Source organism: Antechinus flavipes, chromosome X (genome assembly GCF_016432865.1).
Source record: "Antechinus flavipes isolate AdamAnt ecotype Samford, QLD, Australia chromosome X, AdamAnt_v2, whole genome shotgun sequence".
Taxonomy (NCBI): domain Eukaryota; kingdom Metazoa; phylum Chordata; class Mammalia; order Dasyuromorphia; family Dasyuridae; genus Antechinus; species Antechinus flavipes.
This window is the reverse complement of record NC_067404.1, coordinates 54,339,893-54,364,463: the sequence shown is the minus strand read 5'-3', so window position 1 is coordinate 54,364,463 and position 24,571 is coordinate 54,339,893. Positions and strand designations below refer to the sequence as shown.

The 24,571-nt window shown below is 45.0% G+C and overlaps 1 protein-coding gene across 1 annotated transcript in view; it reads left to right on the top strand.

Annotated features, from left to right (window-relative positions):
- The window catches only part of SLC25A43 (solute carrier family 25 member 43), a 37,320-nt gene extending 13,326 nt beyond the window's left edge, over window positions 1-23,994 (top strand). The window contains exons 4-5 of the mRNA XM_051969005.1: window positions 21,462-21,596; window positions 22,662-23,994. Of these exons, the coding sequence (XP_051824965.1) occupies window positions 21,462-21,596; window positions 22,662-22,841 (315 nt within the window). The 3' untranslated portion in view covers window positions 22,842-23,994. The remainder of the gene's footprint in view (window positions 1-21,461; window positions 21,597-22,661) is intronic.
- Window positions 23,995-24,571: the final 577 nt, after the last annotated feature.

The window sequence follows — 24,571 nt, the reverse complement described above, 5'->3', positions numbered from 1 at the left end:
CAAGACCTGGCATAGCTGGCACTGTCTTCGTGTAGCCTTGGAAAAAGCAGAGGAGGACTAGGGGGGAGGTCCCCGAAAAGCCGGCATCCAATCGCACTTTCAGTGCAGTAGGACAATCTGCCCTGTGTAGAGGGGTCCTCCCTTGAGTCCTTTCGTAAAAGGAGAAGCCTTGGGGAATATAAATCATTTCCTAATATATCTGTTTTGAAAGCTTGAGTTTCTTCATTGGCAGAAACAGACTACTCCATTTGCAGATTGGTGGCGTCATTAAGCACAGGGAAATGGGTCATGGAAAAGCCCTGCCCCAGTTACAGAGATTTTGCCTCAGTTTCCCATTGTTGAGGTTTTCTTCAAGATTCTGAGGTTGAGGGGGCGGCTAGGTTGTGCCGTGGATAGAGCATCAGCCCTGAAGTCAGGAGGACCTGAGTTCAAATGTGACCTCAGACACTTAACGCTTCCTGGCTGGGTGACCCTGGGCAGTCGCTTAACCTAATTGCTTCAGGGAAAAAATTATTCTGAGATTGAGCTAAATTAGCCAAACGAGAACCGTTGTTATTTGGGGTGAGACTCTTGTGATTTTATGAAATGGGGAAAACTTGGGTGAGGAGACATCCTGTATCAATGCAGCCTTGGATCGTAAAAGAGTTTTCCCAGGACACTGGGGAGTAATATACAGCAGGGCTTTGTGGTTCCTGAGATGGCCTCTCCCTTATTTTCCTCAGTCTTTTCTTACTTTATGGGCCAACTTCCTACGTCATCATTCAATCAACACTGCCCTCTCCGAAGTTACCAATGACCCCTTCATTGGCAAATCCAATGGCCTTTTCCCAGTCTTCATCCTTTTTGACCTCCCTGCAACCTTATTCACCGCTGACTGCCCTCTTCAATGTGATACTTTCTTCTCTCTACCTTTCTGTGTCACTGCTTTTTCTGGTTCTCTTCCTATCTCCTTCCTTCATCTCCTTTGCTGGATCTCCATCTGGATCCCAGTAATAGGGAGTGGCCCCCAGGGCTCTGGCCTCCTCTTCCTTTATACCATTTCTCCTGGTGATGTTTCCAATGATCATCTCTATGAAGGTAGTTCTCACATCTACTTACTCTGCTAACCTCCGTTCCGAATCTCCAACTGCCTAGTGGTGATCTCAGATCAGATGGTCCATAGACATCTTAAAACACCCAAAACCAGACTCATTATCCCGCCTTCCGGCCTCTCCTACTTCCCTATTATTTCCCAGATACCACAGGCTCCCAAACACGGTATCATTCCTGACTCCTCACTCTCTCTCACCCCCGTGGCCGATCTGTTACCAAATCCTACCAATTCCACTTTCACAATATCTTTCCAATATGTGCCTTTCTTTTCTCTACCACTGCTCCCACCTGAGTGCATTTTACTCCCTTGCCAGAACTTTTCCATTCAGAGACACTGGCTTCGGTACCATTCCTCACACCGGCCTTCTCCTGGCTGGACCTTTTCACCGGCTGCACCCCCATCCTTGGAATACTCTTGCTCCTCCTCATCCTCCTCCTCAATTTCCTGGCTTCCTTCCTAAATTCTTACGTTCTGCAGGAAGCCTTCCCCAATCCCGCTTGGTTTTATTGCCTTCCTTCTATTGATCATCTCCAGTTTATCCTAGATGTATATTATACATACATGTATGTATGTATTTGTGTGTATATGCATGTATATGTATGTGAGCTCAAGGACGGAGACGGTCTTTTGCCTTTCTTTGCATCTCTGGCACTTAGTATAGTTCCTGACACATAAATGTTCACGACCTTGCTACTTCTCATGGTATTTAAAGAAACAGGGACAGCTAGGTGGTGTAGTAGATAGCGCACTGGCCCTGAAGTCAGGAGGATATGAGATTAAATTTGGGCCAGGAGGACCAGAGTTCAAATCTAGCTTCACAGCTTCCTAGCTGTGTGACCCCAGACAAGTCACTTAAGCTCAGTTGCCCCAGCAAAAAAAAAAAAAAAGTGAAAATATTAACATTGTGACCCCGGGCAAGTCACTTAACCCCGATTGCCTCAGCAAAAAAAGGAAAAAAAAATCCACTTGACAAAGCAATTATTCTTTGATCATCTCAATAATATTTCATTTGTTTATTTGCTTGTTTTTAGAAAGGCTACAATACCAGGGCTCCAGGTAAGTCTCTTCAGAGCTGGACAGGACACATCTGGACTACATTTTCTGAAATCCCAACTGAGGTCGGACTGTCTCCCACCCAGTAGAGCAGCTAGTAGGGAAAAGAAAGGAGCCAGTGGGAATCCCAAAGATGTCCTCTCTGCTTCCAGATACCACAAGGTCATCTGGGAGTCATTTTCCACATGGCCATTTCCATCCTCCCCTCTCCCACCCACTACTACTACCTGCTGAGTTTCCTCAGAGGCTCTGGGCAGCCAGAGAATGCCCTGCAGGATCTGTAGAGCCATGGTCTATGGAAGATCACACCTGCTGGAGTATACTGTCTTACTGCTCTGACATGGTCCAGCTGTTGGCTTCCTGGAAAACCTGGCCCAAGAGAAGTAACCTGGAAGGTACTTCTCTTAGGCCAGAGCTGCAAGCGGCAGCCTTGAGACCAGCCTGTCGCCTTATATGTTTATTTATTTAGAACAAAGGTAGAGTGGATTGTTATGTTATTACGGTATTTATTCAGTCTTGTCAATTCTGGTCCAAACAGTCGTGTTATTTGCGAGTGTGGGCGTTAGCTCTCAGTAAATGCTTGTAAAATGGGGAGAAAATTGGATTTATCCATAGTCTTGCTGAGGGATTTAACCCTTTTTTCCTTGTTTTCATTCCTAACTAAAATCCCTCTTACTGGAAGCCTTCCCCAATCCCTCTTCATTCCAGAGCCTCCCCCTCTGCTAATTACTTCCCATCCATCTTGTAGATAGCTTGTTTTGTTAGCTCCATGGGATTATGAGGTCCACAAGGGCAGGGGCTAGCTCTTGCCTCCTTTTGTGTTCCCAGAACTTAACACAGCACCTGACACTTAGTCAGTGTCTATCGATTGAGTGATCCGGAGAGATCATCCCCCTTTCCCCTCCTCAGAGTTTCCTGCTTTTGCCATTTTGGGCGTACCAGGATTTCGCTAACCAAAGAGGGCTTTGGTGTTCAGATCCATGCAGCTCCATCCGGTGGCAAAGCAGAGCTGAAGCTTTCTAGGGAGTTACAGGGAGATGACAAGGATTTATTTTATGGGATAGTCCTCTTTCTTTTCCCTCACAGAGAACCACCCTTTAAAGCAAAGAATAAAAAAAGAGGGGGGAAAACAGTTGAATAAAACTCAATCAACACATCAAAAATCTCTACCGTGTTCCTTATCCGTAGCACCTCGCCTCTGCAAAGAAGGGAGACAGGAGCTTCCCATATGCCTTTTGGGGGCCAAATTTAATCAACACGGTTTCCCAGCATTCAGTTTCAATGGTTTGGTTTTGTCCTTTCTATTAACATTCTCATAATTATTGTGTATGTTGCTTTTCGGGTCCTACTGACTTCACTCTGTATCCATTCATATAAATCTTTCAATACTTCTCTAGTCTTTATAGTCATGGGTTTTTAGAGCACAGTAATAGTTGATTACAATCATGGATCGCAATTTATTTAACCATTTCCCCCCAAAAAAGTTAGTCTTTGCATCCCCTGGGTTACTATCATTATTTAGATACACTGTCCTATAATTGGAATAAAGTTCCAGGAGGTACCGTGCAATAAGGGAGATCTGACTTCAGATCTTGCCTCAGACACTTAATAACTGTGTTGATCTTGAGCAAGTCCCTTAGTCTCTGTTTGCCTAACTTTCCTCATCTGTAAAATGGGGATAGTAATAACACTTAACTCTCAGAGCTGTTGTGAGAATAAAATGAAAGAATATTTATAAAAGGCTTTATAAATCTTAAGCTCCTATATAATGCTAGCTACTATAAGTTTTACTATAATTAGTAGTATTTCCTCACTCCTGGGGGAAAGTTTTGTTAAAGAACATAAACAACACAAAGACCTTTAAACAGAAACATTCAAATAAATGCCAAATTATGAGAGTGCTTTAAATCTCCCTATTCCAGTTTATTTATGTCCAGGGGAGAATTCCACCGTACCCACGGAATACGACCTCCTCAAACATGAATACCGACAAAATAGATCCTGTGATTACTTCTTAATCTTGGGAATACCCGGATTCGAATCCCAATTCTGAAAAATATTGCCTCTGTGACCTTGTACAAGTCACCTCATCTCTTAGTGCCCCAGACCAGTGGCTTCCGACTCAAATAGAAACAAGTGTACCTGAGCTGTAGCTAAGGATCCCTTTGGAGCACCTATTGACTTAGAAGACTACATATGAATATTATGTTTACTTGTATTTTTATTTATTCGGAGAAATATTTGCCAGCTACCTTTTAATCTGGTTCTGGACGCACTTGGGAGTGTTCGGAGGCCGTGAGTTCGATGTATCTGCTCTAGGCCACCGAGACCGGAAGCCGCAGAAAAAATACCAACCGGCCTTGATGGAAGGAGTTCCCAGGCTAGAAAAAAATGGTTTTTATTACAATAAATGGAAATGTCTTTTGTACAAACGGTGTATTCTTAGAACTTTAGTCAAGGCCTTGTTCTCTGTGGTTAATGAATTTAAGGCATTGTGTAGCAGCTTAAGGTTTGGAGTCAAATCTAGGCCCTATCACTATCTGTGTGATATGCTAACAAGTCAACACTAATTAATCACCTGCTGTATTCAGGGAACCCACATTTCAGCAAGCATATATAATATATCTCCAAGTAAGAACTTGTAAAATCATTTCAGAACAAAAATTTGAAATCTATGAGCCTATGAGAAGAACCATTTTGAAGAGAAAAAGTGTTTTTAAATTCGAGTGAAGCATTACTCTTTTTGGTCACTAGGTGGCACTGATGTAAATGCATAAGAAGTCATGTGGTTGAAATGTGATTTTTTCTAGAAAGTTCTCAACTTGGGATGGGCCCTCTAACTATCCAATAAAGCAACAAGCTTTTATGAAACACGGATTATGTGCCAAATCTCACATAACCTGTTTGAGCTTTCAGCGGAGGAGAGGGTGAGGAGGATAGAGAGTTCTGGATCCGATGATCTAGGAAGAAGAAGCTTGGTTCTTCTGTCGCCACCTGTGTGACCTTGTCTTTTTTGGGCCCCAGTTTCCTTAGCTGTAAAAAGACAGGGTTTTCTCTGAGCTCTCCCCCAGCTGTATGAAAAAACTATGAAAGAATAAGGTTGTGTGAACTCTGTGAATCTTTTGGCTCTAAAAAAAAGAGCTTAGAAAGAATTGTGGTTCAGTGGGATGAGCACGGCATTGGGAATCGCAGGCCCTGAGTCCAAGGCCCACCTCTGCCACTTACTACCTGTGTGACATTGAGCAAGTCATTTCTCCTCCCTGAGCCTCAGTTTATCCTGCTGTAAAATGAAGGGAGGTGGATTAGAGGAACTCTGAGCGTCCTTTCGGCTCTAGATCTGCGCTAACCCTAGCAGGTCATTTCTCCTCCCTGGGCCTCAGTTTATCCTGCTGCATCGGATAGCCTCTAGAGTCCTTTCAAGCTTTGGATCCTGTGCGCTGCACCCTAGTGTTCTGCTCTGGGACAATGTCATTCGGTCGGTTTTTCAGGGTGTGCAGTTTTCAGAGCACATAATCCAGGAGAGGGGCAGGGAGTGCCCTTCAAAGTCCAGTTCCCGAGAGCCTCCATCTTAATTGTGAAGCACTAAGTGTCTGGGGTATCTTCTGTAATGGGAATTCCCTCCATCTTGGCCCGTGCCTCAGGCCGTTTCTGTTTCCAGACATGGTCTTTAAGCAGCAGCAGAAAGGGAGGGAAGAGGAAAGCTGGCCCAGGGCACACCAAACCCAGCTGGAGAGGTTCCCAGCTCTCAGGACAATAACCCCGGGCCTGGCTTTTGTGATCCCAAGCTTCCCTTTGTCTTCCTCTCGGCCCCTCCCCAGCAGCCTCCGCTGGAGAGCCGAGCTTCAGAGGGCGCATGCGTGTGCTCCTGCTTCTGGCAGCCACTCCGGAAGCTGGGGAAGCTTGCTCTATACACCATAGTTGCTCAGGGTGGGCCCGGGGAGAAAGGAGGAGGAAGAAGCATCACTTGAATGGTGTCGTATGAGGCTCCCTGAAAAGTCCTCCACCAATCAAAACCAACCTCTCATGGGCTTCCCGCCAGTGCCCGGGATCCCTCCATTAAAGGGCATTTCAAATCAAAATATTTAACCCCTGAGAGAACCAATTGATTCCTGGTGGGAATCAAAGTTCAAAGACACAGCTTTGAGATTGTGGAATCAGGAAAGCCTAAATTCACGGGATTCTAGATCTAGAACTGGGAAGGGGGGCTGATCCGTCTTCCTGGTTTGATGAATAAGGAAACTGAGGCACAGAAGTGACTTGCCTAGGGTCACACACTGGATCTAAAGCTATAAGGGACCTCAGAAGCCGATTCACCTCATCTCCATATGTTACAAAAGAGAAAACTGAGGCAAGTTGCCTTTCACAGGGTCACATAGCTAATAAGTATCTGAGCTAGGATTTGAACTCAGGTCCCTGTCACTTCTGGTCAACTGCCAGATCCATTAAGTCATGCTGCCTCTCAGCCTAGCTGTGTGACCTTGGCAAACTGCTTTACCTCCCTTTTCCTCATCTGTTAAATCAAAGGTTGTAATAAATGGCCTCCGCCTTCCTTTCCAGCTTTAAATCTTGGGGTTAAGATACAGGATCAGTTAGTGAGGGGCTGGGGAGTTTTTTTGGTGGGGAAAGGGAAGTCCGAAGGGGGTTAATAGAGGTTCTAAAACACCATCCTGGCCCCAGTAGAATGCCAAAGTAGGTATTCCTGGGAGTTGGCACTCGGTCACAGAGTGCTAAGAATCATGGGAGGCAGCGAGAGGTGTTGAAAACAGTGGCTGCAGTGTGCTAGGGCCAGACTTGGCTTGCTCTTCGCTTGTCTAAGATCAGCTGTGGTCACCGGTATTAGGTCACAGTTTCGTACAATAGAAGAGAAACAGACAGCATCTCATTGCTTCACTGTTGTAGACGATCTGAGATCTGGAGTTAGAAGCCCCACATTTTACAAATGGGGAAACTGAGGCAGAGGTGGTTTTTTTTAAAGTGACTTGCTCAGACTCAAATAGTAAGTATCTGAGGTCAGATTTGAATCCAGGCTTTCCTGGCTGCAAGCCCACTGCTCTATCCATTATACCACACTGCCTGCTTCCATTAAGATTCACGGGCTAAATGCAGTCAAACTCCAGTGTTTGAACTGAGGACAAAAACCCAAGGCCTGAAGGCAGTGGTCCAAGGGGTGCCACTGACTGGATACAAAGCCAATTCTTTGTGAATCAGAAGTGAACAAAGGGCCTAGTGTGTTATGAATGGGGATGCCCGGCCTGGCCCAGTGTAGACTGGATGCGGCTCCTGGCTCATCTTGCTGAAGGAATAATAATCCCTCTCTTTGGGGTATAGTGTCTTGCCATCTACAAAATGCTTCTCACACACTGTCTCATTTTTAGCCTTGCCAAAATCCCATGAGGTACGTAGGGGAGGGACTCTTCTCCCTCGTTTACAGATGAGGAGGCACCTAGACGTGTGAGCCCGGATGCCCCTGGTGAACCGGCGATGGGATCACAGCCTCGTTCCCAGCCTGCCCCTCTCCCTCTAGATCCTACATCAGCCTCAGTTCTCATCCTCTCAGAGGGCTCGGCCTGCCCCACCCTCGACCGTCATGCTCTGTAAAGGCAAGGTCTTCCTCGGCCTGTTTTTACCAGCCTTGGAGCTTCTCTCCACCCTCTGTGACTTCCTGTTGAATGTCACTCAGGTGACCCATAGTACTTGCACTACAACTCCTTCCTTATCTTGAAGTTCTTAAGATCAGCTCCAGAGGCTTTATCTTTGGAGCCCCAGTGCCTGCTGGCAGTAAGCACTTAATGAATGATCGCTGACTGATTGACTTTCCTAATTCTGTTCATAGCAATGCCACGGTCCCAGTCACCCACATTTAGAACCCTCTCACACCCACCACACCCCGAGCTCTGCCGTGTGGCACCTGACTATATGAAGCTGGTTTCCCCGCCTTCCGTTCCTTTGCAGCTGTACTGCGTGATTGACCAGATTAAGAGGATCAGGATCCTAGATTTCAATCTGACAGAAAGCTCAACAGCCTTAGATACGGTTCAACCCCTTTACAACAGAGGAGGAAACTGAGGTCCGAGGCCACATGTTTTGGATCCTAGATCTAGAACCGGAAGGTATCTTCGAAGCCATCTAGTCCAGAGGAGGAAACTGAGGCTCAGGGGAGTGGTAGTGACCCAACCAGGATCTAGATCTACTAGAGCTGGAAAGGAGCCGAAAGAGTCAGAGGATCAGACAATCCTAGATCTCAAGCTCAGAAAAACCTCAGTTGTGTAGCTCAAGTCCAACCTCCTCATTTTGCAGAGAGGGGAACTAGACCCAGAGAGGGGAAGAAGCCTGTCCAGGGTCACATGGCTGGTGTCCAAGGCAGGATTTGAAACCAGTCTCTTCCTTTCCCAGTCCCATAAAGAACAAGATCCATGCAGTGACTTTATTAGGCTACTAAAGGGTATCTGTTCATTCATTTATTCATCCAGGAATATGATTGAGCACTGATTATAAGATTGTCACCTTTTCAGCAATCGGGGTTAAAGTTTTCTTCTTTTTTTTGTCCGCTAGGCCAAGGTTAGATTTTTTTCCTTAGAGTTTTGGGGAACAAACCTGTGAATTCATCGTCATGTGACAATCTCAGGAAAGCAGGAAAATCCCTCTCCAATGCAAGATGGCGCTTACTTGGCCACTTTTCATAGATCATGTCCCTAGTTTGCAAAGTCCTGTATTTGATTCTCCCAGCAGCCCCATCACAGCATCTTCCCCCCAGAGCCTCGCCTCTTCCTACCTTCCTCATTACTGCGGAGGGCCTTTCAGTTACGCAGGCTGGAAACCCAATCGTTAGCCTTGGCTCCCCGTGTAGCCCTTCACTTGTCAGTTCCCGCCTTTTTTTTTTTTTTACCTCCCCAACATCTCTCAAATATACCCCTTTCTGTCCTCCCACATTGCCCCTGCTCTGGTCCAGACGCCCATCACCTGTGACCCCGTCAATTGCAATAGTCTGCTGGGGGATGGTGGGAGGGAGAGAGAGATGGTTTCCTCGAGTCTCTCCCTCCTCTCCTCCACCCTTCACTTGGCCATCAAATTGTGCTTCTAACTCTCCGATCTGACCATGTCATTCTCTTTGCCTTCAATAAACTCCAGTGGCTCACTCACTTTCAAAATAAATGTCAGATCTTCTACATAGCCCACAAAGTCCTTATAACCTTCAACCTTCCCGGCCTTCTCTCACCTTCCTTCCCTCCACGTACTTGGACATCCAGGGACACTGGACTCCTTGTTCTTCTTCATCCAACATTCTCTATTTCCCGACTCTGGGTGTTTGTTTTGGTTGGCTCCTGTGCTTGGAACTCTCTTTCCTCATCTTCACTTCTCCTCTTCTTTAAGCCTCAACCAGAATCCCACTTTCTTCAGGTCCTTCCTTAATCTTAGTCCCTTTCTTCCTACACAACGTCCAATTTTTCTGTCTATAGCTCAGCTCCCCCTACAGATTGTGAGCTCCTTAAGAGTTAGAACTATCTTCTGTCTTTTTTATTTGTTCAAAATTTAGCGGAGAGCTTTGGACATAGTAAACTGACTTGACATCAGCAAGACAAGTATTATTGTACCCACTTTACAGATGAGCAGACGGAGATCAAGAGAAGTCAACTTGGTAGAGGTCCCACCGTGACAAGACTTGCATTTGAACTCTTTTCTTCTGTCAGTTCAACATTCTGTGCTCTAGGCATAAGAGGGTGTTCCCTCTTCCCCCCACATGCCCCCTATTTGCCCACCTTAGTGCCTTTGCTCAATCTGATCCACCTCCTTAGAAGACCCCCCGTCTTAGCTTAGTGAAATTCTACCGACCATCTCTTACTCCAGGAAGCCTTCCTGGAATACCCTTGTCTCTTCCCCACCAGCCCTTCTTTGAATTCCCATAAAAGCAGCCTTTCTTGGGTCACTTAGCACAATCTACCGTAACACAGTAGACTTGTTTGTGCACATGCTTTATTTAGCACCATTACAGACTGGTTGCAGTCAGAGAACACGGAGATTCAGATTGGCCAGTTGTGCTCCATTTATCTCGTAAAAATGTTATGACTGGCAAGCTACCGTGACGTCTGTCATCTCCTACTCTCGGAGCCCAGACTAGCCAACGGGACGTCTCCCGCTGAGCTAACCACAGAAATGGAAAGTACATCGGTGGGAGGAAAGGAGCAACGGACCGAAAGTTCGTAGAAGCCTCCATCTGGAGTTGACGGGGCCTCCAGTGCCACGGAGTTCAATCCCCTCCTGTTACTGAGGGGGAAACTGAGGGCCGGAGAGTTGAAGTGATTTATGTGAGATCACCCATAGGCAGCTAAGCTTAAAGCTGGCAGGGCCCCCAGAGGCCATCGAATCCAAGCCCTTCCTGTTACTGAGGGGGCAACTGAGGCCTCAAGGAGGGAAAGGAACTTCTCCAAGGTGACAAAGATATATAATATAGAACCGAAAGGGACCTCAGAGGCCATTTAACCTCATCCCGTTGCTTAACAGAGGAGAAATCTGGGGTTGGGGAGGCAGAGCAATCACACGGTCAAGTCATGCAGACGGCGAGCGTCCTAGGTGAGCTCTGATGCCGAATTCTCTTGTCTCCAGAGGTGAGGTGCCCCGTGGCATTCCAGAGAATACAGGTGAAAGGAAGCCTGAATCATGGGCACTGCCATCTAAGTGCTGGCAGATTTGGAAATAAAATCCCTCTGTAAGCAGGGGCCCGCTTTTGGATAGCAAATAGTTAAAAAGACCTATATAACTCAAGTTAGAACAGTGCACCCGCCCGTTCTGGGAAGCCCTCGCTGGGTTGGCAAGCACACAGTAGAAGCCTGTGTTGGCGGCTTCGGGCTGGGGCCCCCTGGATGGGAGGAGGAGCGCAGAACCGCGGGCGGCTGCCTTTCAGCACCCCGAAACCCGGGGCCAGCACAAGCCGGGAGTGGGGCTGAGGGGGAACGACCTTCCTGGTCTGCCAGAGCTCCTGCAGGGGAGGCCCAGCCAATGAATGGGAACAGGTTCCAATTTGGAAGCGTGCTCGCCAGGGTAGGTTAAACAGAGCCCCCACTTTTCAGCTCAGCTCAAAATGTCAGGGCGGCCAAAGACTATTTTTCTTTCTCTAAAAAGAAGCGGGTCAATACATTTTCTTTTCACACAAACCCCAAGTAAAACCCTAGGCTTGGAGCAAATGGACTGGCTTTTCCCAGCTGAATCATTCTCATTCTTTTCAGCAGTGAAAGCAGCAATGGCTATTGATCACATTGATAGATGACCGAGTCAAACAGTCCGCAGATGTAAATTCAGCCTTTCATGTTGGCCACTTGGCTCTAGTTAGTACAGCAAATGAGCTCCGCCAAGGAGAGGCCCAGCTGCGCAAACGCTCGCGGCTCGGGAACGGAAGTTAGCATCTGCGGCGTCTTCGTTTTCTTGCTGATATTTTTGCCTCCGTTCACGTTCGGGCTCCCGGTAAGCGACACGATCGTCGAGCGAGACGTAAGCGCCACGTGCCATAGAAACAACACTAATGTGGCCCCTCTTTGAGTCAGTGGGCTTTTTATAATGCCTAGCCTAACTTCTACGAAAGGCTCCCATAATTCCATGGGACAGGGGGGAAATCTTGCCTCATTATCCAGGCTCCCTCCTCTTGCTCAGATTTGACATCAAGGAGCTTCTGTTCTGTAAGTGGCAGTGAAACCGTGGCTTCAAATGGTGCAGAGAGGAGAAAGAGACAAAAAGAGATACAGAGGCAGACAGAAAGAGATAGAAACAGAGACAGAGACATAGAAAGACAGACATAGAGACAGACACACAGAGAGATATAGAAAGAGAGAGAGAAACAGAGACAGAGATACAGAGACACAGATAGACATAGAGAGAGAGATAAAGACAGAGAGACACAGAAAGACAGAGACATGGACAGAGACCTGGACAGAGACAGAGCGCAACCCTGGGTACAACTGGGGCCTGACATTTGAACACCACTGCTCTGAAAGACTATCAGGGTAATGGAGAACCAGGGCAACTTCGAATCCAATGCTGAGTTTCTAAAAGGAAGTCCAGGCTTCCTTTCATGTGCAGAGAAGTACTTTCCCAGGCCGGGCTCAGTGACTCTGGGACAGTCAGAGCCGCATAGAAGATGTCTGTTCATCAGCAAGAGAAAAGAGAAATAACTAAATAAATGGTGCTCCAGGCTGGCTCTCCTTTGCTGCCGAGCTATTCCTCCCTCCCCACAGCCCGAGGATCATAGAATTAGTGCTGGAAAGCTCTCGTTTTTGTCTTGATATTCCCAGGATTCCTGGGACGTAGGAAAGCCTGGAGATGGGAGTGTAAGAAACAGAAAAGGTCCACCTGACTGGAGCCTAGCGTATGGCTTGGGGTCAGGGGACTAATGTCTAGGGAGGCCGGGAAGGTAGGCTGGGGCCAGGCTTTTCAAAGCTAAATGGAGGAGCTGATATTTGGTCCTAGAGGTAATGGGGAGCTACTGCAGTTGATTGAGTAGAGAGGTCAGAGTAGTAGTTGAGGAAGCTCACCGGCAGTAGAGTAGAGGCAGAGGAGACCTGCCAGAAATCCAGGAGGGAGGTAAAGTCCTCTGGTCTTGGTCATTGTGTGTATGTGAGGGCCTGTAATTCCGTCTCTGTTTCCCCAGCAAAACTCAGTTCAACAAGGGGAAATCATTTCACTCAATCAGTTGTTTGCTCTTTGTTTCCCCGAAGGGGATCATGACATGAGGGAGGTGCTGGCGTGCCGGGCAAGAGAACTGGATTTGAGTGAGGGAGGACTGGGCAAGGTCACTACCTCAATTTCCCCTCCAGAGCCATCTGGGTCCAGTGGCCAGAGAGCGATCAGGACGACTGGAGATGGCCCTGCTGGGTAAGAAAGGAGGCAGAGAATGGCTTCTTTTACTCAGTCCTCCCAAAAAAACCAATCTGGTAGGGGAAGATCCTCAGGCTTCCCGGCAAAACCAGAAACCATTGCTATTTACATTCACTTTGAGCCAATCAGAGTCCAAACAGTGACCAGGTGGGGGCTCGCCTCTACCCATCTCATGCTTTACAGGCTGGGACCCTGGCATTCAGTCAATCAGTAGGTATTTTATGAAGCACCTGCTCTGTGCCAGGCACTGCTGGGCCCTGGGCACATTAAGACAAAAACCAAAATAGTCCGTGCTCGCAACAAGTTTATGTTCGAGGGGAGCTGTGTTCGAATAAACACAGAACAGTACAAAGTGACCGTGCAGCTAGGAACAACCAAGGGAGTGAAGGAAGGCGGGCCTTTTTGCAGAAGTCACATTGGGCCCAACCCTCGGAGGGAGCGAGGGGCCCTCAGAGGCCACGGCCAGGAGGGAGAAGGCACCTCTTTTCCACAGGAGTTGCTTCCCTGGATATAATGGCTGGGAGGGGCTAGGACTGTTGGTGGAAGGAGCTGGAAGAAACATTTGGACCATAGGATGCCCAATCAGAGTTACTGCTGTCGACCGACCCCTTGAAAAACATCCCACCACTGGGGATGGGTTGGAGCCTCCCATTCTGGGGCAGTGCAAAGCCATCTGCCCTTTCTACCATGCATATGACTTTCTCGGTGTATTGTGGGCCCTAGAGACGTCAGCTGCCGTCGAATCTTTGGCACTAGGAAAGGCAGATCTGGATCCTTCATTAGAGCCTAAAGCGGGGGGAGGCTAATGAGGCAGTACCATGTCCTTCAGTTCTGTTACTCAGAGATAGGGATGTTTAAAGAAAAAGGTCTATAGTGACCCTAACTCATTAACATCCTACTGAAGAAAGAAAGTTGGAAACTCCATCTCAAAGCGTGAGACAGAAAGAAAACGCTCAAGCTTTTTTAGTTCCTTTGCAGGGAAGTGGGCACTCAACTCGGACTCTGAGATCATTGAGTAGCCATAGGGGCACACGACAGAGTTCGTTCGGGCTTGGATGGGATCGGTGGCGGCGAGTCTTATCTGGACCTAGGTTATCCGTGGCCGGAAAAGACGCCAGTGGCAGCAAAGGCCCTTTTTCCTGGGGAATTGCTGTGCTGATGGAATCGACTGGTCGTCAGGCCGCTGACATCCATGATAGTGTCCCAACGGGCTGGCCAGTGGGGCTTCTGACGGTCATTTGACCTCGGTTTCCTCCTGTAAAATGAATTACCTGGCCTCTGAGGCTAGAATCTGATGTGTGACCTTGGGGAAGTCCCTTCTCCCTGATAAAAGTTCTTGGTTTAGAATCACAAAGACTTGGTTATGACTCACTACCTATGTTACTTTGGGGAAGTCACTTAACTCTACTTGCCTCCGTTTCCTCATCTGTCCCAGGGCTACTGTGAAAGCCAAATGAAATAATATACATAAAGTAGTTTGCAAATGTTAAGGCACTCTGAAATTTAGCTCTGTTACACTATATATTGCTATCAAATGCTTCCCACCCCCTGGTTTCTTTCTCTCCTTTCGAATCCCTCTGTATTAATGCTCTGATCCCGTTTTGCACTACTACATCGCTGGTGTACTTTGAATGATTTCCTCACAGCATCCCTCTGAGGCAGATAGCACAAGTATCATCCCCCTTATACAGATGAAAAAAACTGAAGGTCCGGGCAGCTAAGCGACTCGCCGATAGTTCCACAGCCAATATGTGTCAATGTCGGGATTTGAATCCGGGTCTTTCCACTCCACCACACCGCCTTGCTTTGTTGGATGCTGGGCTCCCTGAGAGGAGGGACGAAATCTTCAGTCTCTTTTCCTTTCTTCCACTGCCCAGCTCCAGGCTGGTATTCAATGGTTTTTGAGCCTGTGGAACATGACCCAGAGTCCCTTTCCATCCCAACCCTCCCAGTCCCGAGCAGGAGATGTAACGGGGCGCGGGGGCCCCTCGCCACTCCTAGATGCTGTTGGAGTGTGACTAATTCTGGAAAGCGCAGCACGCAGCTGGTGAAGAGCCTCCCCTGCTGAGGAAAGCTGCTCCCTTAGAGCAACGCGCTACGAACAGCTCCATTCCAAGACATGTTTTTGCCAGCTGAGAACAAGATAATTCTTTGGGGCCTAATTGGAGCCAACAACAACAAAAAAAAAAAAAAAAAAAAAAAAAAAAGCTGGGGCCGTGTGCTTCACGTGACATGGGAAAGGCGCCTTTACTCCCAGCTAGTAAGGGGGGCTAGTCTTGGGGGCTTAATTTTAGAGAATTTGCCTGCAAGTGAAAAGCCTTAATTCTTCATGTGCATCTGTCCGTACCCACCGGTCAGACATTCGGTGAAGCCGCATTCTCCCGCATCCCAAGTTCCCTCCAAAGATGCAGGCTGCAGGTCATCCAGGACTGCCCCTTTATAGCACCCTTGTCCGCAAATACTGAAACATTTGTTCAACATGCAGGAGGCCTTCCTCACGTTCTCTTGCCTTTACTCTGCCATCTTGGCTCCACCTCCCCTTCCTCACTTTCCCCTGACATGTAGAGGGTATGAATGGACGATTCTGCCCACTAACCCATCATCCCTTGCCATATGTGTCACCTACTTTTCTTCTGCTATGTTTTCCTTCAGAGATCTCATAGCTTCTAAGTTTCAGCTGTGTGACCTTGGACACATCGCTTCCCTTGCCTGGTCATCAATTTCCCCTTCTGTAAAATGAGGGTATGAATCTGGGCCTATAAGTTTCTCTCTTTCCTTTTTTCTCTCTCTCTGTTTCTGTTTCTCTCTTTCTCTCTCTGTCTCTCTGACTCTGTATCTGCTCTCTGTCTCTCTGTCTCTCTGTCTCTCTCTCTCTCTCTCTCTCTCTCTCACACACACACACACACACACACACACACACACACACACACACAAGCAAGCCTTTCCATTGCCACTTCACAGATTATTGTGTTCTTTGTCTCACAGTCCTAGAAGGAGCCGTGGTGATACGTGGGAGCTGTTGGGATGTGCCTAATCAGACTGCATCTGAACCATGGGTGACCAATAGCACCAAGGAATCCTAGAGCTAAAAGAGACCTTAGAGATTATCAATTTCAATCTTTTCATTTTACAGAGGGGGAAATTGAGGTCTGGGGGAAGGATTCTAGAGCTACGTCTGGAAGGAATCTCAAAGTCCATGCAGTCTATCCCCTCATTTTACAGAGGGGGAAATTGAGGCCCAGAAAAGGGAAGTGACTTGTCTGATGTCATACAGCTAATAGCTCAGACAAGCTTCAAACTCAGGTCTTCCTGAGTTCAGGTCCAGCGCTCTAATATCCAGCACTCTAACCGCTAAAACTGAAATGCCAGCAGATCCCAGTAAACATGTGGCCCAAATCAGTTTCAAATATAATTGGAAAACATTTCACAAAATGAATAAATATAAAATACGACATAGATAACGCTATTTTGTGATTTTCTAATTCAGTATTCAGCCCACAGAGATCTGTTTCTATTTCTCTTTAATGTCACTATGCTATATGATGCTACCATTCTAGAGGATGCCTTGGTCTTCAAGATTTGCCCTCCCGCATGAGGCTTTTGGGCAAGATGAGTACTTAACTGGGAGGGAGATGTTGCAGATTCTGTGCCTCCAAAAAAAACCTAATGTTCACAGCAGCCCAAATAATGATCAAGAAATACAGGAAGAAGCTATAGTAAATTAGTTTTTCCACCCCTAAATTGCACCAAAAACTGCTAGGAGACCATAGACAATAGGAATAGGGAGTCCTCCAGCAAATGAATTGCCAGCCAGATCAACGAGATGTGTCGAACCCTGAGTCTGGAGATGGTAGGAGTGGAAGGCTTTTCCAAGAAAGTTCCAGAAATGAACAACAACTAGCCATATAGATCAAGCTCTCTGAACCTCAAAGACCCGAGGCAAAGGTTCAGTCAAGAACCTAGGAGACCCACAGCAAGACCAAGATCTGTTCATCCCATCCAAAAGTGCAGATGGTAGAGCCTGGCCCCAGCACAAAACCCCAACTAAAGAACTAAGGTTGAAGAGATGAGTAAATCAAAGAAAACACCGATGGTATCAAAAATTATTGCAAATCTGCAAGTAGAAACATAAAGGAAATTTTCTTTGACCCCATTAAATATATAGAAGAAATAAAGTGAGAGATTTTTTTCAATGAAAGAAAAATGCTTGAGAAAAGAATTGAAAGGAGAATGAATAGCTTAAAAAAGAAAAAATGTCATCTAACTGGGGAAAAATAAAATAACAAATTTTTAAAAAGAAAGAAAATGTTAAATCTTACCCAAGAAATAGACTCCCTGAGAATTAAACTAGACCAAACAGAAACCAATGACTCCATGAAACAGTGAGAAATTTTAGAATGAAGTAAAAAAAAATCAAATAGTAGAAAATGTAATCTGGTAGCAAAAACAACTAATCTCTTAAAAAAAACAACTACCCTCAAAAACAAGTCAGAGGGAGATAATTTAAGAATAACTGATCTAAACTATATTTTAAGAAATAATAAAAACTGCTCAGATCAATTAGAACCAAAGGTCAAAGATAGAAAGAATCCACCAATTGCCTCCTGAAAGGGAAAGTCCCAGAATATTGTAGCCCAAATCCAGAATTCCCACATCAAACAAAAATGTGACAAACATCCGGAAAGTAGCAATTCAAGTACCGAGGAACTACAGCCAGAATCATACAAGACAAGGCAGATTCTATTATAAACAAGGGATCTTGGAATGCAATATTCCAAAAAGCAAACGAGATAGGCTCACAATCAAGAATAACTTACCCTGAAAAGCTGAGTATAATCCTAACAGGAGAAAAAATTATTTTAGATGGAATAGAGCAATTGGAAGGAGCAGTCTGATAATGTAGTGCTATTGACAGTTAGATGGTGCTATGGGCTCAGAAGTGGAAAGACTCATTCTACTGAGTTCAAATCCAGCCTTAGACACTTACTAGCTGTGTGACCCTAAGCAAGTCACTTAACCTTGTTTACCTCAATTCCTCATCTGTCAAATGAGCTAAAGAAGGAAATTGCAAATCACTCCAGTATTTTTGCCAAGCAAACCCCAAATGGGGTCACAGAGAATCGGGTCCAAATTTTTTATTTTATTTTATTTTATTTTATTAGAAGAAGCATGTATAGGTATTGAGGGAGTTAAGAAAAACAGAGGTCCTAGTGATGGGGTGGCAAGGGAGGAAGAGATTTGTTCTGTTCTGAGAGTTTGAAGACAGCAGGAAGGATGAAAGGAGGAATACACTAGAGTAGAAAAGAAGAAAAAGGGAGTGGAGCTTGCTGTTTCTCATAATTGGGGCACGGGAGAAAATGATCATTCAAATATGTAAAAAAAAAAAAGTTTGGAGAATGAGCTGGGAAAAGTTGGCATATGAATGTAAGTGAATATAAGAAATTATGAAAGAAACGATTTGAAAGATTCCTGAGTCTTTTTCCTGGTTTTTTCTCTTAATTTTTAAATGGGGAGAGGGGTATGGTCAGGGTGGAGAAAAAGGAACTACCAGTTGTGATGCCAGAAAAAAGAAGGCTAATACAACATTCCTAAAAATGTACAGAAGGGAACAGAAAGACGTTCAGGAAGCACAGACAAACAGGACAGTTTTGAAATTAATATGTAGAATCTAGTATAAATTTCTTTGTAAAAAAGCAAATTCACAGTTTTGTAAAGAATCCTATTTTTGTGTTCTGTGTGTGAGGGGAATGCCCTTTTTTGGTGTTTCAGAGAAACAGAAAAATTTCATGAACTGATACAAAGTGAAATGAGCAGAACCAGGAGAACATTGTATACAGCGACAACAACATTGTTTAATGATCAACTATGACTTAGTTCTTCTCGGCAACATGATGATTCAAGACAATTCCAAAGGACTCCTGTTGGAAAATGCTATCCATATCCAGAGGGAGTCTGAATAGAGTCTAAATGCAGATCGAAGCATACTATTTTCACTTTGGTTTTTTTTTTAGTGAGTTTTTCCTTTTGGTCTGTTTCTTCTTTATATGGAAATACATTTTATATCATTGTACATACAAAATCTATATCAAATTGCTTACTGTTTTAGGGAGGGGAGAAAAGGGAGGGAGAAAAATTTGGAACTCAAAAATGTTTTTAATGGTGTTAAAATTGTCTTTACATGTAATTGGGAAAAAATAAAATAGAAAGCTCAACAGACATTGATTAAACACTATGTGCTAAGCATTGTTCTATGTGTTGAGGATACAGTACAAAAAAAAATGAAACCATCCCTACCTAAAAGGAGCTGACATTTACCTACTATGTCTCCTTCCCTGAGGTGGTGGGGGGTAGGAGATAGGAAACCAGCCTTGGAGCTGAAGAAAACTTAAATTCAACTTTTGTGTATGAAAGGTATTAACTGTGTGATCCTGGATAAAGTCATTTAACTTCTCAGGGTTCCTGACGACTCTCTAAGACCTTAAATTGCTCAAAAATTTCGATCTGCTTTGGTAGAAGGAAATTCCCCAGATGACAGTTTCCTATAATAAGGAAATCACCAGTCCAGGCCCTGCCCCTATGTGTCTATATTTGTTGTGGTAAACTCAGTAAGTGGACTGAGTCATTGCTGCCTTGAGACCTGCATGAGGAAGAATGAAGTCCCACAAATTTGTCTCCATTTGGGTATCCTTGCCCTGCTTTATCACAGTAATAGCTGACTGACTGGCTTCTCAGCCTTGTTCTTCTGCCTTTGTAATGCCATTGCAATATCCTGAGAGAATCAGATTTTTCCTGGAGTTAGGTGATAGAATCCCAGAACCTCAGAAGTGGAAGGAACCTCCGGGACTGTGCGGGCCATGCGGCTCCTTCTTTCCCCTCACCATTTTTCAGAGCAGGATATGAGACCTAAAGAACCGAAGTCATTGGTCCAAGATCACAGACCAAAGTTGAAACTCGGTTCCTAATTTTTTTTTCAATAGCCCCTGCTTCACAATTCAGCAAGATCTGAATGGATGGATGGAAAAAAAAGTACTTATTAAGCTCTGATATAGATTGAGCACTATACTAAGGGCTGGTAATAAAAATAGAAAATCAAGATAATCCTTGTCTTCAAGGGACTTCCATTCTATTAGGAAGAGACAACCCAAATAGAAATAGAAAGTCCTAGGACAATGGCCCAAATCCGTGCAATATTTGAAACTTAGGCCCACGTAACCAAGAGCCAAATAATTGTCTCCAGGTTCTGAATGGATCGTCCTTCAGTAATTTCTGTCTAAGTTCACTCTTTGTAATTTGGCACACATGGCCCCATAGATGCAATGTTATACTTGCTCTATGTCAGTCATACGATGAACACCGCATCCTAGATGGACTCTAATCTTACAGAATTAATAATCTGTGCGTGTTCCATGGCATCCCCACTCAAGGAACGTTTTGTTATAAAGATAACAAAATGCCATGGTTGGTATTGTACCCCAGTTTCTTAAAATCGTGATATGGTTCTTGCCTGATTATGTAGATTCTGCTTGTCCAGTTTAAGGAAAGAATGGTTTGTTAGTTGTTATGACAGGAACTGTGGCTGAGGAAGGGTATTGTGGTATAGTAGAAATACACTAGACATAGGAGTTCTGTTTCTCTAGCACCTAGGACAGTGCTTTGCATACAGTTGGCATTTAATAAATGTTTGCTGAATTGAATTCCTGAGGACCATGGGCAATTAACTTCTCCCTGACCTTGACTTCTTCATTTGTAAAATGAAAGTGTTCGACTCTTTGAAATCCTTTCTAGCTCTAGATTGGTGATCTTCTAATGATTTGATTGGGGTTACCATATCCTAAACCAAGCTAATGATCTGGGAGCCAAGCAGGAAGTAGGAAGCAGGCTCTGAATCATGGCAAGCCAAATTAGGAGCTTTAAAATCATTGGACTGAGAAGAGTAAGAACTATTTTATCTTTCTTTCTGGGATTAGCTGTGTGACGCTTGCACTTCACTTTCCCGTGCTGATGCTTAATAAAATGGGGTGATTCCTGTGCCCTGAATATCTGCTGCAAAAGACTCAGGGAATGCAAGCCAACAAAGAAGCAGGAAATCAAAGATACCGTTTTGGGTCCATGGCCTGAATTTCCGTTTGGATTCTCGGCTCTCCTGACCCGGTCTCCAAACTGAAGCATACTTTCTAGGACTTTATCATTGCTTTTCTTCCTTACCTTGTGTGGGAGTGTTGGGAAGGGAAAGGGGGCGAGTAATCTTGCTTGTACCTTTGGGATGGATCACCTGGTAAATTCAAGGGGACCAGCAAATGCTGCTGCTACATGCTGTGGTATCAGGTAAACCTCGTTGTTGGTTGGTCCTTTCATGCGTGTAATTTTGGCAACAAATATAGCATTCAGATGTTCTAAGGTGAGCTCTCCTCTCTGCTTAATGGTTCCTAACTGTCCCTCTTCTCCCTCCCAGGCCCAGAGTCACTGCCTCCCTTTTTGTGCTAGTGGAAACAACAATTTCTCAGGGGCAGTGGCCTGCTTTCACCAGGTAGTGAAGGCCCAGGGTGTGCTGGCCCTCTGGAACGGACTGTCTGCCAACTTGCTAAAGGTAAGATTAGGTACCCCATCTTATTTTCACGAGGCTCTCTCCCCTACCCTCTTTAACAAACCTCTAACTTTTGGCCCCACAATGGGACTTCATAGAAGCACTTACCTTGAGTGCTCAAGTCTCTCCAGTAAGAACAGTGGTCCCAAAGCATGAAGAGGACTATGGGAAAAGACTATAATCTTGCAGAAGGAAAAAATACCCACATCAGTCACCAAGTATTTTGGACAATATGGAGTAGTGGAGAATTTAGGAATTAGAAGGCCCAGGTTTGAGTCCCAACTCTGACCCTTCCTGGTTGCGTGAACAAAACAGTCGCCTAACACCAGTTGATCTCAATCTTCTCATCTCATTAACCCACAAAGGGGTTAAAAATCCCTGCCCTCCACGGGACTCTTAGGAGGAAAGTTCTTTGGAGGCTAGAGTGCTGTACAAGCATGAACCATTATTGGGCCTGATGGCACTCCAAGAGATTTGAGAAATTTAAAGTCAGAGTCTCTTGGTGAATAAATGGTCAATTGAACAAAACCCACTGTAGGGGAGACTCAACTGCTAACAGATTAGCAACGGACGTGGGATTTCTGCCATTGGTTTCCTTTCTGTGGTATAGTACAAATCGTTTCTTTCTCCTCCCCTTCCATTCTGTGACAGATCCCATGATGTCATTTTCCCAAGTCAGCCAATCTATAAGCATTCATTAAGCACTTACTAAATACTGGACATGATGCTAGGCCCTGGGGATACACAGACAAATATGAACCAGTCCTTGCCCTCAAGGAGCTTACATCCTGGAGTAGGGGGAGAAGAGACAAAATCTATCACTCGATCTACAAACATTTCTTAAGCACCTATCGTGTGCCAGGTTCTGGGGATACAGAAACAAACATAAACCAGTCCCTGCTCTCAAGGAACTGACATTCTAATTATGTTGTAGTAACTCCTGCATTTGCCTCCACTGCCACATATAAATTAGCCTATGGTTGTGAAAAGCATTATTTTACAATCTTTAGTTCTTTAACTGGATTTTAACCTCATTTTTAATGTTTTTATTTGCTTGGTTTTTTACAGATCGTTCCATATTTTGGAGTAATGTTTAGCACCTTTGAGTTTTGCAAGAGAATCTGCCTTTATCAAAACGGCTATACCGTGTCCCCTTTGAGCGCTAAGCTTACCCCAGGCGTAGATCAGAGTTTGCGGCCACAAGAATTACGGGAATTACAGAAGTTTTTCAAAAACAGCCAATTTTGAGACCAGAAAAGCCACTCTGTAAAACTATACAAGGCCGAAAGGTGTGTTAAAAACACACACGTATGTACCACCTTATGAGCTTATGATGTCGGAAGAGGTTGCCTCTGTCCACCATGCTGAAAAAAAATGAGAAGCTTGACTCTTTCACCATCTGATCTGTGGACCTCAGGCCTTATTCATGACTGCACCACTGCAGAGTTGGGGGTCTACTTTGATTAAAGTGCCTGGAGTTCTCCATCACTATCTCATGAATTATATCTAGCATCCCAAGGATGTGACCGAACGGTCGGTCCCAGCTCAGAGCTTTCTAAGATCAGCTTACCAAAGCAAGAACAAAACTCATATCCATCGAAAAGAGATGCAAAGACCTAAAGAAACAGGCTTACTGTGTTCTTCAAAGAAAGGCGGAACGTAGGTTGGCGTGTACATTCGTAGACCAGATCACACTCCCCCGCCTTGCTTCCCAGTATTCTCTGCTTGTAGCAACTAGCAGTGACTGCAAAATTCACCCAAACCAACACAGCTCCAGTTTGACTCGTTTGGTCTAGACATTCTCAATGTAAGAATTCATGGCTCCATCCCTAATCCTTTGAAGAAAAAAAAAGGATGAAAATCGATTTCCAAATCTCTCTTTTCAAGTTTAGGAAGCCTAAGTCGTTTGTTAGGTAAAATGTTCCTATCTATTTTTATGGTGACCTCTAAATTGTCCTGCTGTGGACAGATTCATAAAAGTGACTCACCAGTGCCTTTGACCTTAATAATTTTACTCTTGCCCAGCAAAGCCAAGAATTAGTTGGCAATTCCAATAGCCCTCATTCATTTTATACTACAGCCCTTCTTGCAAAGAAGGGAAGTAAGAGTGCCTTAGATTAGTCTTAGAAGATCATCAAGTTTGAGCCTTTGGGGAGGAAGACAAAAATCGGAACAGAAAAAATACTTTGAGGTTCTTCAAGCCGCTGAAGAAATCACCTTTGAGGAGCAAAATACCATGGATCTACACTAAGGCCATAGAATCTTACCTTTCAGATAATTCTTACTTATATAGTCTTTAAAATCACTAATGCCTAATTGTCATATTAATAACCATGTCTTTGAGATTGGATTATTTTTTTCAGCATTTCGAAGGTATGTATATTAAATTAATTTCTCATTAGGTTTCTCGTATTTATTTTTTGTTTGTTTCTTTATGTGATCTCATGTGTGAGACAACGTGGATCATTGGTTATCGAGCGAAGGGGTAAGGCACCGAGGTTATATATTACCAGAGGATCCTAGACTCCAGCCGAAAGGACCATGGATTCCAATATCCTCATTTTACAGAAGAGGAAACCGAGGTCCAGGGAGGGGAAGTAATTTGTGCAAGTTCCCACATCGGATTCTAAATCTAGAGCTGGAATGTGCCCCGGAGGCCATTGGGTCTAGCCCCTTCACTTACAGAAGAGGAAACTGAGACCCAATGTGATTAAATGACAGGATCTTAGAACTAGAGCTAGAAGCAGCGTCCAGGTCACACAGGCAGCAAGTGACAGAGCAAGAATTTAAAGCTCAGTTCTCTGACTTCAAGCCCAGTGTTCTTTCTTCTTTAGCCCACTATCTTTCCATGTACTTTCTTAGTTCTTAAAGCCATCTGCTCCAGACTAACTCAGCTACTGAGACCCTCACTGTATTTGGGCTGCAGAGTGGTTGTTAATGTCTGGCCTCATCCATGGCCCAGATTATTGTGGTGGGTG